This window comes from Cyprinodon tularosa, unplaced genomic scaffold, assembly GCF_016077235.1.
Source record: "Cyprinodon tularosa strain WSP-4 unplaced genomic scaffold, ASM1607723v1 ctg794, whole genome shotgun sequence".
NCBI lineage: Eukaryota > Metazoa > Chordata > Actinopteri > Cyprinodontiformes > Cyprinodontidae > Cyprinodon > Cyprinodon tularosa.
In genome coordinates, this window is record NW_024039556.1 from 45,358 (window position 1) to 54,267 (window position 8,910).

General features: G+C 43.7%; 1 protein-coding gene across 1 annotated transcript; it reads right to left on the reverse strand.

The window, feature by feature from the left end:
* Positions 1-249: 249 nt before the first annotated feature.
* Positions 250-6,489, reverse strand: LOC119773957. Its single transcript, XM_038271194.1, has 3 exons — positions 5,949-6,489; positions 829-5,513; positions 250-475 (listed from the first exon to the last, which is right to left on the reverse strand). Exons 1-2 carry the CDS (start codon positions 6,487-6,489, stop codon positions 1,075-1,077), a joined length of 4,980 nt encoding a protein of 1,659 aa, XP_038127122.1. The 3' UTR covers positions 250-475; positions 829-1,074.
* Positions 6,490-8,910: the final 2,421 nt, after the last annotated feature.

Genomic DNA, 8,910 nt, shown 5'->3' on the forward strand with positions numbered 1-8,910 from the left:
TATTCTCATGGCCTCAGACAATGGACTCGTATCTATATCTGTCCTGTTATATCTAGGTGCCGCATTTTGTACAGCTGATCACAGTATTAGATGATAGAATGGCTTGAGCATTCTGTAACCAGCAATAGTCTGTTTTAAATTGTATTTGTTTGACAGATTTTACTTTGCTTATGTTAATGGTAAATCTTCCTTTAGCCCCAGGGCCAGTTCTAGTTACTATATATGCTCCCAATTGATAGTATTTGTATTGAAGACTGAGGCTGATTCGGTTATGTTGGGTATGGATAAACAATCACTCCAGGGTGTCGGGTTAGAACAGCTGATATATATGTCCAGGTGAGTTAGTGAAAGAAAGGAATGTCCGAGTCCAGAATTGAGCTTTACTTCCTTTTAATTAGCTCATGAGGTTCAGCCATACAGATAAAGGCACGTGTGATGGGCTCACATGAGTGTGTATCTGTGTGTGTGTGGTTTTCTACAAAGATGAACAAAGAAAAATTATGAGAATCTGTCTGTAAATCATTTCACAAATAAACCAAATATCCAGAAATGAATAAACGTCTTTAAACATTACTATAGACTAATAACTGGCTAATATCTGACTATGAAAATGTAAATAATAATAATAATAAACCCTGTGTTTCAACCGGAAACAGTAACAGCTGCATCAATTAAACTAGCTCAACAGCTTAATGCTAACAGCTAACCTTTAGCTCTCAATGATACATGTAAACAGCACTAAACAACCATAATATTCGACAGAACACAGTACAATACAGCTCTCAGGCATTTATGAAACCGAACTAAACCAACAACAATATTACTTACGTTCATTGGACGCACACAATAGAAGGAAGTAAACGAAGTCAGCCTTGAGAGCCGCACCACTCAATGCTCAGATCCATATACAAGATGTAACATATATGAACGTGGAGCCACCTAGTGGCTGAAATAAAATACTACATCTAAAACACTGATAAGGAAAACCTAAACTAGAAGGCTGAAAACGAATAATTAACAGTCTTTTGTACAGCCGCCCCCAAATTTGACACTCAAATTTGACCAGTAGGTGTCTTAATCATCTGGAGGTAGAGCAGGCAGCTTTATGAGGCGAACAACTGGCCGAGTGTAGGTCCTGCCTTTAACTTGAACCACAGCTGTCCTCACGCGTCCGTCTGCTCCGGGTATGACACTTATCACTGTTCCTACTTGCCAGAGGGCTCTTGGTGTCTGTTGGTCAACAATCAGCACTATAGTGCCTACAGTGATGTCATCCTTTTCTGTTTGCCATTTCTGTCTGGCTTGTAATGTCGGAAGAAAATGGCGGATGTAATACTTCCAGAAGTGATCTGTTAAAACCTGAGAATGTCGCCACCTTTTTCGACTTAAAAGTTCAGACTTGGGATAGACCACTTGTGGAAGGGAGGAGTCCGGCCGCCCCATCAACAAACAGTTGGGCGTGACTGGATCGGGATCAGCCAGATCAGATGAAACATAGCCCAAGGGCCTGGAGTTGAGAATACCCTCTATTTCAATAAGGACTGTTCTCAACACCTCCTCTGGCACTGACTGAACTCCAAGAGCGATCCGGAGAGCGTTCTTCACTGATCTAACCTCTCGCTCCCAAGACCCACCAAAATGCGGAGCATTTGGGGGATTAAAGCGGAAGTGAATCTGTTGAGCAGCAAGTTGGTCCTTCACTGCTTGTTCCAGGGTACTGAAGGCTTCTTTAAGTTCTTTATCTCCACCTTTGAAATTAGTTCCTTGGTCTGAAAGGATCTCATGAGGCTTTCCTCTTCGAGATATAAAACGTCTAAGTGACATTAGGAAGGAATCGGTGTCCATATTTGGGAGGAGGTCTAGATGGACAGCTCGGGTGGTAAGGCACTTATACAAGATGCCCCACCTCTTTTCGTTGCGACGTCCCACCTTTATCATCATTGGACCAAAGCAGTCCACCCCGGTGGAATAGAAAGGCGGTTTGTAAAGCCTCAAACTGGAGGGTGGAAGATCTGCCATCCTTGGGACTTGAGGGCTGCCTCGCCATTTCCTGCAGTCCACACAGTTATGCTGGTGCTTTCTGATGGCTTCTCTCCCTCTAAGTAGCCAGTATTTTCTTCGCAGCTCAGCAAAAACACGCTCTGCTCCAGGGTGGTTTAGCTGTTTGTCATAATGTTGGATCAGGAGTTTGGAGACAGGGTGAGAGGACGAGAGTAAAATGGGATGGCGCACATCTGGGCCTAGACTTTCACATCGGCGGAGCCTACCTCCAACACGGATTAGATCTAAGGTCTGATCATATTCAGGGGCGAGTGTGAGCACTCTACTGGTAGATGGAAGAGCCTTTCCCGATTTGAGTAACATCATCTCTTCTGGAAAGCTTTCAACCTGAGCCCGTCTGAAAAGAGCTAACTCAGCCTTGTGATAGTCATCAGCAGTGGGAGACTTTTCACTGGCCACTCCATCGAGTACTCTTGCAGTTGCTTCTAGGAGCTCTTGAAAGGTGTTAAACTGCTGAATGTCAGGAAGAGTTAGTTGTGGGGAGTTAGTTAAACCACAGAATACTGGGTTCCTCAATTCCTCCATTTCCTCAATAAGGTGGTCAGCTGATGATTCAGGCCACTGGTCAGATGCTTGCAGGAGGAAGGATGGTCCTTGATTCCAACGACTTTTTTCAGTCAGTTGGGCTAAGGTTTTCCCTCTGGTGATATCGTCTGCTGGGTTGGAAGCAGAATCGATGTAGCGCCAGGATTTGATATCTGATAATTCCTGTATCTCTGCAACCCTTGTACCTACAAACACTTTATATCTGCAGGAATTGGATTTGAGCCAGTTGAGTACTGTGGTGGAATCAGTCCAGTACATCACATTTTGGATCTTGATGGTGAGTTCTTTCAGCAGCACTGAAGCTAACTGTGCTCCAGTTAAAGCACCACATAACTCGAGTCGAGGTATCGATAGCTGCTTCTTTGGAGCAACTCTGGATCTGGCAGCCACGAATGCAACTTGTACCTTTCCATCCCCATTATCACTACGCAGGTACGCCACTGATCCATAAGCACGTTCAGATGCGTCACAAAACACATGGATGGTCTGACTGATGGTACTACGATCTGTGTTGTGGTCAGTGTAGCATCTGGGTAAGGAGATCTGGGACAACTGGGGAAGCTCTTCTTCCCATGACTTCCAAGCTTGGAGCAGATCTTCAGGGAGATTAGGATCATCCCAACCTCTCTTCTTGTCCCAAAGACGCTGTACAATGATCTTAGCTCTGGTCGTATATGGAATAATGTATCCCAGAGGATCGTATTGTTGGGCAAGAAGACGATAGATGTTACGCATAGTTGGTTCAAGACAGTCATGGTTGTGCTGCTTATAGCAGAGCGTGTCTGACTTACACTGCCACAACAATCCAAGAGTGCGTTCTTGAGGGTTAGCTGTTTGTTGTGTGAACCAAAGTGTGCTGCTCTCTGACCTTGATTCTTTGGGTAGGTGTCTGATGACAGCAGGAACATTGCTGGCCCATTCTCTGAGCTCAAATCCACCTTCCCTGAGTACTGTGTGCAGTCGATTCACCAGCTGCTTGGCCTGGTTCTCTGACTGAAGACTCTGCAGACAGTTATCAACATAGAAACAACGTTCTACTGATTGACGGGCATCCTCTTCTGGTGCAGTGTGTTTTTGGACATGACTTTGTAGTGCAAAGGTGGCACAACATGGACTACACGTTGTACCAAAAGGGAGCACTTGCCACTCATAGATAGTAGGTTCCTGGTCCACCTTAACATCTCTCCACAGGAAACGAAGGAAGGGTTTATCCTCATCCAGCAGGCGCACCTGATGAAACATTCCCTTCACATCACTGCTGATAGCCACGGGGTGCTCTCGGAACCTAAGGATTACTCCCAGAAGACTGGCTCCAAGTGTGGGCCCAGGAAGAAGGTGATTATTGATGCTCTGCTCAATAAAGATGAAGGAACAGTTGAAGACTATTCTGTACTTCCCATTGTGTTGAACAATGTGGTGTGGAATAAACCATGAATAGTTGCTCTCCTTTGCCTTGGTTGGGGTTATAGGTTTGACGTAACCAGCATCAATGAGCTTGTGGATTTCTCTGGAGTAAATGGTAGCTTTCTCCGGGTCTTTCACCAGTCGTTTCTCTGTCCCACGCAGCTGTGGTAAGACAGCTTCTTTAGGTGCATGGAGAGGTGGGAAGTCCTGTTTCCATAACAATGGCGTAGCATACCTGTTCACACCATCAACCATTACTCTGGTGGTCTTATCTTCTAGTATGCGAACTGCCTCCAAATCTTCTCTTGACCTGGTAATCAACCGTTCGCTCCTGTATGGCAGCGTATCTAACTGCCACAACTTTTCCACATGACTTAGAAGCTCTGCTTCCAGTGGATTGCACTTAGTGAAGAGGCACTGTTGTGGAGACAGTTGATGGCATAACAGACTTGTGGGGCCTTGTAAAGTCCATCCTAGTCTGGTACGAACTGCAGCAGGCCCACCTGGTGGACCGAGACGTACTGGTTCCACTGGCGTAACTAGATGTGGGTAATCTGACCCTATCAGCAGCAATGGCTGGGCACCTTTAATGGATGGCAGTGGAACGTCTCTGAGATGGCGATACTTTTCCTTCAGAACTTCAACTGGGTAAGTATGGCAGGATAAATTTAGCTGTTTGGCTGTGAAAGCTTTGTTGACCTGGTATGACTTACTAGGCTGTGAAGCAGGAGCAACTGAGAAGGAGACAGTGGCACCGTTAATGGTGCAGACTTCTTGCCGGACGGTACGAAGTGTGAGGTCTTCAGGCTTCCCTTGAAGACCCAGGCTAAGAGCAGCATCATGTAGGAGTATTGTGCGCTCTGATCCATCATCCAGGATTGCGTAGGTCTCCAGTACCTTTGGACCGCTCTGGAGTATGACACGGCACAACTTGAGTAACACTTGATTGTTTCTGGCTGGCCGATCAACGTACAGTGTCTCTGAAACAGAACTCACTAGGCATGTGCTCGGCTGAGGTGGTTGAGGTTCGACGGGTGCTGTGCTCAGTTGGCTGGCATTAACCTCGTGCAGGATATCCAGATGCTTCCTATCACATTGTTTGCACTTGGCTTTGAGATTGCACCTGGCAGCCTGATGTTCCCGTCCGCAACGCCAGCATCGTCTGTTTGCTTTAATCCACTCTGTCCTCTGCTCTACTGACAGGATTTTGAAGTTGCTGCACTGGTTCAAATAATGAAGCTCTGTATCGCAGAAGGGACAGTATTTCTTTGGCTTGTCCTGAGATAGCTCTCTCACAGCTGGAGTCCTATCTGATTTCATCTTTGACTGAGGAGACTGACTGCCAAGTAGAATCGCTGTAGATCTTTGTGACTTGTAGTCAGGACGTCGGCTCTTGGGTGGAACTTGTCTCTCTCTATTGGAGGTACTGCTGTATTGATCTCCACTAACTTGAACTCGTACTTCGTACTCAAGCCAGTCAGCCAGATCAAGCAGGGTTGGAACTGGAGTATGAACAGGGTTCACAAATCTATGAAAATGTGCTCTAAGGTCATGTGGCAACTTCACTAGGAGACGAGAGACATGTGATGCACATCTCAGTTCTGTCCATCCTTGGTTTCCAAGTTGCTGCAGCATTCCTACTAAGGCTCGAACTTGAAGGGCAAAAGATTTAAATGCTTTAATGTCCCCAGGTTGGATATTAGGTCCATCCATTAAATCAGAAATCCTCTTCAGCGCCAGCTGCTGTGGTTGACCATACATCTCAGTGAGCGCTCTTATAGTGTCTGTAAATGGGAGTGGACTGTTACTGTAAGAGTCGGCTATAAGTAGCGCCTCTTCACATTTGAGATGATCAGTGAGTATTTGAAACTTAAAATGCTCTGGAGCATCATATGGGAGTAAGTTGTCGAGGGCTAGTTTCAATCTGGCAAACTCACGAGGGTCCTCGGATTTGAAGTAAGGGATAGTTGGTTTGGGACCATGGTAGTACTCTAGCGCTGAGGATTTACCAAAGGAAGGATCTAGGTGGGGGGAATGTTGGCGGTCAGATGGATATCTGTCTCCCCGACCTCTCTCTCTGTCACAGTCATAGCGTGATGCCTGGTAATCATCATGGCGATCCCTGTAATCAGAAGACCGTCCCCTCTCTCTTCCAGAGTAGCGGCTAACATGGCGAGCGCTTGGGCTATTTGGTCGGTTGGGCCTCATTGGGCCATATTCGTCACTGTGGTCTGGGTGACTTGACTTGAATGGAGAGACACCATGATAGAGGTGAGATCTGTCATCATGGTGATAGGGCTCATTATAGCGGTCATATTCATCCTCATTGTTGGGATAATACTTGACATCAGAGTAGGATGCTGCTTTAAAATTAGGTCCTTTGCGATCACATGATTTATCACAAGCTTTACGGTGTGATTTACACTCTCTTTGATGTGACGACTCTGGTTCCAGACGATCATCAACATCATAATCCATAGGCTTGACTTGGGAGAAGGGAGATGAGCTTCGAGATGTTGCAGAGGAAGTGTCATCTTTGCTGATTAATCCCACTTCCTGCAAACAGCGGTCAAGGTCCTCAATGTGGTCACGTCGGTGGCTTTGTGGAGTTGGAGGAACATCATTAATCACCGATGGGGCACTTACTGCCTGACGTGGGCTTATGTGGCCACTAGATGGCGTCGGCTTACTTGTAGGTGCTGGTGTAGTAGATGTGTCCTCTTCCCTGCTCTTGGATTGTGACTGAGGTTTTGATGCCTGTCCAGGAGATTGTTGGATTATATCTGTAAGACAGTGGACCTCTCTGCGTAGTTGGTCGCTTTCCTCTCTCATGCTTTTAAGATATCTGAGCACTTCAGATGAAGATGGCTGCTCCTCTTCAGTAATGTGGTGCCTTGGTGTATGGCTGACCTCATAATCCTGGAGATATGATGGTATCTGCCTTGATCTTTGCGGGCGGTTTACATCTCTCACATTTCTTTCATATGACCTTGACATATTGACTGTAGTGGTTGCTTTATCCGGCTCGAAGGACCAAAAATTGTATTGAAGACTGAGGCTGATTCGGTTATGTTGGGTATGGATAAACAATCACTCCAGGGTGTCGGGTTAGAACAGCTGATATATATGTCCAGGTGAGTTAGTGAAAGAAAGGAATGTCCGAGTCCAGAATTGAGCTTTACTTCCTTTTAATTAGCTCATGAGGTTCAGCCATACAGATAAAGGCACGTGTGATGGGCTCACATGAGTGTGTATCTGTGTGTGTGTGGTTTTCTACAAAGATGAACAAAGAAAAATTATGAGAATCTGTCTGTAAATCATTTCACAAATAAACCAAATATCCAGAAATGAATAAACGTCTTTAAACATTACTATAGACTAATAACTGGCTAATATCTGACTATGAAAATGTAAATAATAATAATAATAAACCCTGTGTTTCAACCGGAAACAGTAACAGCTGCATCAATTAAACTAGCTCAACAGCTTAATGCTAACAGCTAACCTTTAGCTCTCAATAATACATGTAAACAGCACTAAACAACCATAATATTCGACAGAACACAGTACAATACAGCTCTCAGGCATTTATGAAACCGAACTAAACCAACAACAATATTACTTACGTTCATTGGACGCACACAATAGAAGGAAGTAAACGAAGTCAGCCTTGAGAGCCGCACCACTCAATGCTCAGATCCATATACAAGATGTAACATATATGAACGTGGAGCCACCTAGTGGCTGAAATAAAATACTACATCTAAAACACTGATAAGGAAAACCTAAACTAGAGGGCTGAAAACGAATAATTAACAGTCTTTTGTACAGTATTATCACTCAGCGTCTGATTAATTTCCACAGTTATGCCTATTATAACCAGCTATATCTATCCATACATTCGATTGAAACTAACCAGTCACATAGAGGAAAGCAGTGTCTTGAAGTTATAAAAACCTGTATGACTCTTAACTTTAAACTTTTAAATGCAGGCAAACCACAAGTTATTGCCTTTGGACAAGAGACTTTAACCTCCTAACATCCACCTCATTTTAGGTAATCCTCGCCTATTTTGCATACCCAAATGGAAAAGCAAATAACTTAGGAACTGTAAGCTCAAATTACATGTGCAATACTTTATTTGAGCTAACACCCTAAAATTGTGTGACTAGAACACAGACCAACCTGCACCAGTTCAAACATGACTCAAAGTTGTTGTTTTTTTCTTGGAAATGACAGCAGTGAGAACAGTCCATGGTGGGGGTGTAAGGGGTCACTGATAATGATCCCACTGGGATGCAACGTCTTTAAATCATGGAAGGGGAGGCCCGATGACATGATGATATATCATTATGTGATACAGTATATTGTGATATAATAACAAAAAAGTATTTATTTCCCATATTAAGAGGATTTTCAGAATTTTACAGAAATTAGAAATATCCTGTTCTGGGTTAATGATTATTTTAATTCTTTATGATCATAAAGTCCCCTAAATTAAGTTAAAACCCGTCAACTGATCCAAAATGCTTCAGCCAGAGTTCTGATGAAAATGAAAAAGACAAATCATATTTCGCTTATTTTAGCTTCCCTTCTTTGGCTTTCTGTCAAATGCAGAATGGAATTTTAAAATCCTTCTTCTCACCTATAAATTCCAAAAAAACAAGCTCCATCCTATGTCATATCAAATAGTCTCTTTAAAGTGCCTTGAGATGGCGTCTGCTGTGAATATATTAATCAATTAAATAATTGAAATGTATCAGAGTGTTAAAAAAAGAAATGTATCAGTTTCAGTGTTAGCGTTTTTCCTTATTATATAACAGGTAGTTATTAATATCTATTGTTTGAACAGTATGTATGAATGGTTGTAGTACATGTGTAAAAACTATACCTTTTAAC

Bases quoted from the DNA above. Each gene is read 5' to 3' on its own strand.
- LOC119773957 (XM_038271194.1), bottom strand. From the start codon at position 6,489: ATGGATTATGATGTTGATGATCGTCTGGAACCAGAGTCGTCACATCAA. The intron at 5,514-5,948 runs GTGAGTTTGCCA...TTCATACTCCAG, and splicing joins CTTCAAATCCGAGGACCCTC to TTCCAACCCTGCTTGATCTG.